The 5,514-nt window shown below is 47.2% G+C and overlaps 2 protein-coding genes across 11 annotated transcripts in view; one reads left to right on the top strand and one right to left on the bottom strand.

Moving 5' to 3' along the window:
- Positions 1–5,514, top strand: part of NINJ1 (ninjurin 1) — an 868,176-nt gene that overhangs the window by 664,532 nt on the left and 198,130 nt on the right. The window lies entirely within an intron of this gene.
- The window catches only part of WNK2 (WNK lysine deficient protein kinase 2), a 140,756-nt gene that overhangs the window by 2,687 nt on the left and 132,555 nt on the right, over positions 1–5,514 (bottom strand). For all 7 annotated transcript variants that reach the window (XM_050761571.1, XM_050761574.1, XM_050761567.1 and 4 more), the window contains one exon: positions 242–353. In XM_050761571.1, the coding sequence (XP_050617528.1) occupies positions 242–353 (112 nt within the window). The remainder of the gene's footprint in view (positions 1–241; positions 354–5,514) is intronic.

The following is a 5,514-nucleotide window of genomic DNA, read 5'->3' as shown; positions in this document are numbered from 1 at the left end:
CTGGCAAGGGACAGGGCAGAAGGCTACGTGATCCGCAGCCGGGCGCCGGGCATGCTGACCACAGGTGGCCGCAAGAAGACCGGCAGCACGGGCACCTGCGGGGGGCTCCAGCTGCCCTGTGCCCCCAGCTGGCCCACCTGGCCTGCCCAGGGCCCCCAGGACACTGGAGCTGGGAGCAGGCCTCCGTACTGACCCAGAGGCAGAGCACAGGATGGGGCTGGGAGGCTGGAGAGGGCAGTACCTGGTGTGGGCACGGACAGGGCCGGGGCGGCTCCGGGAATGACCGTGGTGGAGAGAGGGCCGGGCGCTGGGGGCAGACGTGGCATCCCCACTCCTGCTCGAGGTGCGGTCATCTACAAAACACAGAGACGAGAAGAGGAAGGTACACGTGGCTGCAATCAGCTGGCCTCCCTGAGTGGCCCCCAAGGTGCCACGGTTTCTCCATCTTCAGGAGACAGTGGTCCTGGAACCTGCGGTGACAGGCACCCCCTCAGGGCTGACACCAGAATGATGGTGTGGGGCCACGAACCATCACCCTCCCTTGTTTGCTTCCCCAAGCTGCAGCCTGATAGTCTCTAGGCCACACACCCGATGTCCACCAGCCAGAACGGGCCTTGGAGGAGGACTGGTGGGGCCTGGCCCCTGAGGGCGCGTAAGTGGCCCCACATGCCTCTACTCAGCCACCACAAAGGCCTCCTGCTTGGCTGCTCAGTGCCCTCACAGGAGCATGAACCACCCAGGAGCTGGCAGGCGCAACGCCCCAGGACCTGGGCGAAGCAAGCGTGCAGGGAGGTGGTGGCAAGGCAGCCCTTCCACTCTCCCAACCCGGGGAGAAGCCGTATGCGGGGTGTGCCCCAGGAAGGCAAGGCTGCTGGCCACGGGGAGTCACTCCGCTCCACTCCAGGGAGGGCCCCACTGGGCACTGGTCACAGGTGCATGGAGGGCACTCGGCGACTTCCACACCCCTTCCTGGAAATCATGCTCAGCAGCCAGGGCTGGAGGGGGCTCCTCATCTGGAAGGGCCTCTACGGAACTAACAGCTGAGCCCCTGCCCACAGCAAAATGCCCAACACCTCCCCGAGGTGCCTCCATGCTTCCAGTCGACACAGCAGGGATCTCCAGGCGGGCAGGAAAAGGAGTCACCCGCACAGAATGGACAGAGAGAAGGAGAACTGGCCTCGTGCAGATGATAAGACTGTGTGTGCAGAAAACCCACAAGAACGGACAAACCAATTCCTAGAACTAATAGCAAATTTAGCACAATCGCAGGATATGAGATATGAAAGTCAACCATAGTTTTATATTCTAGTAACAGGAAGCTGGAAAAGGAAATTTAAAGAAAACTAATATTTATGATAGCATTCCAAAACGTCAGCTACCTAGGGATAAATTTAATGAAAGATGTATAACGTCTTTACACTGCAGAGAAACAAAAAAGATGCCAGTAAATGGACACCACGTTCACAGGAATGCTCGTGTTGTTCGTATGTCTAATCTCACCCAGCTAATCGGCAGACTGAGTACACTCCCAATGGAAATCCCAGTGGGCTAGCCTACAGAAAGTGACAGGCTGTTCCTAAAACATATGCAAATATTAACGACCTGAAAAAAATCAAGAAATTCTTGAAGAAGATCAATACTGAAAGTCTTTCCTGAGCAAAGATTAAACTTCCTAGAAAACGTCAGTCATTAAGAGAGTGTGGTGTTGCCACAATAAGGGAATTGCTACAGGAAACAAAATAGCAAATTCAGAAATGGACCTACACACCGACGGCCACTTGACAAATGTCTGCCCAATTCAGTACAATTCAGTATGGAGAGGAAGGGACTGGAACGATCAGATATGCATAGAGGAAGAAAACAGACTGACCTCTACATCAGAATATACACGAGAGTTCATTTGAGATGGCTCACCGGACCAAAAGCAATAGCTAAAGCTGCAAAGCTTTTAGGAAAAACAAAATTAAAATTTTTGCCATTTCATGTTCACCACTAAGAAAGCAAAAACAGAAGCCACAGATCAGTAGACTATATCCATTACGAGGTCTTCAAAAAATTCATGGTAAATACATATCATGAAAAAACTATGCATGACTTTCAAAAAAGATCTTCGCACCCAAATACACTTGTACTAACTCATTATAACATGTCTGAAGAGGAGGCAGTCTGAGGCACTAAGAAGGAGAAGATTTCAGTTTGAAAAGAGCCTCCATCACAATAACGTGAATTCTGCCAAGCAAGAACCAACATCACATGGATGGTGACGCTTGGGTGGAAGAATGGTGAGATCACTGATGCTTTCTGAAAAGTTTACGGGGTTCATGCCCCCAAAGAAAATAGCAGTTTACAAATGGTTGACTTGTTTTAAGAAGGGATGGGACCATGCTGAAGACAGAACCCACAGTGGCAGGCCGTCCGTACCACTTGGTGAGGAAAACACTCATCTGGTCTGAGCCGTAAGTGCAGAGGACACTGGATAACAGCAGAAGCAGTGGCCAACACCGCAGACATCTCAGTAGGTTCAGCTTACACAATGCTGACAGAAAAATGGAAGTTGAGCAGACTTTCCACTCAGTGGGTGCCAAAACCACTGCACCGAGATCGGGCGCAGGGAAACAGCAGAGCTGTCCGTGGAAACTTTGAACAAGTGGGATGGAGATCGTGAAGCTCTCTTTGAACTGTAACGACGTGAAACATGTTTTTCCCAGTGTGGTCCTGAAGACGAAGCGCAGTCAAGGCAATGGCGCTGAGGGCTGGAAGTGGTCCCATCAGAGCAAAAGTGGGCCAGTCAAGAGCAGAGATTGTGGCAACAGCTTTTGGGATGCTTAAGGCATTCTGCTTGCTGACTTTCTGGAGGGGTAACAAGGAATAGTGGCATCCGCTTAGTATGAGAGTGTTGAGGGAACATTAGCCAAAGCTTCAGCAAACCCACTCCCGGGAAAGCTTCCCCAGAGAGTCCATCTCCATCATGACAGTGCTCCTGCTCATTCCTCTCAACAAACAAGGCTGATTTTGCAAGAGTTTCCATGGGAGATCGTCAGGCATCTACCCTGCAGTGCTGATTTGGCTCCTTCTGACTTCTTTTTGCTTCCTAATTTTAAAACATCTGTAAAGGGTACCCATTTTGTCAATTAATAATGTAAAAAAGACTCAATGGCCATGGTTAAATTCCCAGAACCATTAGGTCTTTAGGGAGGGACTAAATGGCTGGCATCATTGCTCATAAAGGTGTCTTGAACTTGATGGCGCTCGTGTTAAGAAAAAAGTTTCTATTTCTTCTTTAGTAGCTATAACTATAGGTATGCGCCACAATGCCCAGCTATTTTTTTTTTTTTTCCGACAGGGTCTTGCTCTGTCACCCAGGCTGGAGTGCAGTGGCGCCATCTCAGCTCACTGTAGCCTTGAACTCCCGGACTCAAGCGATCCTCCTACCTCAGCCTCTTTAGTAGCTGTAATTATAGGTATGCACCACCATGCCCAGCTATTTTTTTATTTTTTTTGAGACAGAGTTTTGCTCTTGTTGCCCAGGCTGTTGTGCAATGGCACGATCTCGGCTCACTGCAACCTCTGCCTCCCGGGTTCAAGCGATTCTTCTGCCTCAGCCTCCTGAGTAGCTGGGATTACAGGAGCCACCACCATGCTGGGCTAATTTTTTTGTTTTTGTTTTTGTTTTTTGTTTTTTGTTTTCTGTACTTTTAGTAGAGACAGGGTTTCACCATGTTGGCCAGGTTGGTCTTGAACGCCTGACCTCAGGTGATCCACCCGCCTCAGCCTCCCAAAGTGCTGGGATTACAGGCGTGAGCCACCGCACCCGGCAGTCCAACTAATTTTTGTATTTTTTGTAGAGATGGGGTTTTGCCATATTGCAAAGGCTGGTCTTGAACTCCTGGACTCAATCAATCCACCCACCTCAGCCTCTAAGTGCTGGGATTACAGGTGTGAGCTACCATGGCCAGTCATATATTTCTTATATTTATCTTTTAATTTCATTGTTCTGTGAACTTTTGGAAGTCCCCTTGTATACGACAAAAGATATATAATGAACACCCACAAATCAATAATAATAAGATAAATAAATCAACTTTTAAATGGTCACTATCCTTGACCACTTTTTAAAAGATGGCTGATAAGAATATGAAAAGGTGCTCTAAGGCAAATTAAACAATAATGAGAAACCTACTATTAGACCTCAAATTTTTTTTGCAAATAAAATTTCAACTACAATGTTCTACACACAATATTTAAAAAGTCACAAGAAAAGACAAGGCAATATGAAGAAAAACTAGGCCAAAGAGCAAACAAAAACTAAAAAATATTATGTGAAGGAGATACAAGATAGAGATTTTTGGTAGAGAGTTAGAAACCATTTTTTTTTTTTAAAGATATGGCAGATGTGGTTTAAAAAAAAAAAAAAAAAGAAAGAATTCAAGTGAAAAACACAATAACCCAAATTAAAAACTGAATGGATAGGTTTAACAGCAGTTTAGACACAAAGAAAAATTTACTGACCTAAAATCTAAAGAAAATAAAACAGGAAGGTATGATTCATTCAGAGGAAAATATTTAACTGACAAAAACATCCCCAAGGAAGCCTAGACATTGGACTTAGTAAACAAAGGCTTTAAATCAAATATCCTAAATGTGCTCAAAGAACTCACGGAAGCCACGGACACAGAACTGCAGGAAGTCAGGAAAATCACACAGGAACACAACGAGGATATCAACAGACAGGAATTATGAAGGGGACCAGGTGGAACTAGAAGAGCTGAAAACAGTAACTGACATTTACAAATTCACTAGAGGGGTTCACTGGCAGATCTGAGCAGGCAGAATAAAGAATCAGCAAGCTGGAGACACTTGAAATGATTGTGTGAGGAGCAGAGGAAAAAGGTGGCAGAGTGGACAGAGCCAGAGGGGTCTGTGGTCCACCATGAAGTGGATGAGTAACACACTGCGGGAGTCACAGGAGAGGAGAGCCCAGAGATGAAGGTAAACTCTTACGCTGCAGTGACTCTCCACGAGGGGGCCAAGACCATTCAAGGGGGAAAGCAGTTTTCAACAACTTCTGTGGGGAAAACTGGATATGCACATACCAAAAAAAGAAGGTGGAGCCCTGCCTTGCCTCACAAAAATCAACTCTATCCCAGCACTTTGGGAGGCTGAGGCAGGCGGATCATGAGGTCAAGAGATTGAGACCATCCTGGCCAACATGGTGAAATCCCGTCTCTACTAAAAATAAAATAAAATAATTAGCTGGGCGTGGTGGCGGGCGCCTGTAGTCCCAGTTCCTTGGGAGGCTGAGGCAGGAGAACTGCTTGAACCTGGGAGGTGGAGGTTGTGGTGAGCTGAGATTGCGCCACTGCACTCCAGCCTGGGCGACAGAGTGAGACACAATCTTAGGAAAAAAGAAGAAGAAGAAAAAATCAACTCATTCTAAATGTCAAAGCAAAAACCAGAAAACTCTTAATAGAAAACTTAAGGAAAAGGTTTCACGACATTGGATTTGGCAGTGAT

Source organism: Macaca thibetana, chromosome 15 (assembly GCF_024542745.1).
Source record: "Macaca thibetana thibetana isolate TM-01 chromosome 15, ASM2454274v1, whole genome shotgun sequence".
Classification (NCBI taxonomy): Eukaryota; Metazoa; Chordata; class Mammalia; order Primates; family Cercopithecidae; genus Macaca; species Macaca thibetana.
The sequence above is the reverse complement of the archived record's forward strand: the minus strand, read 5'-3'. Positions and strand labels throughout refer to the sequence as shown.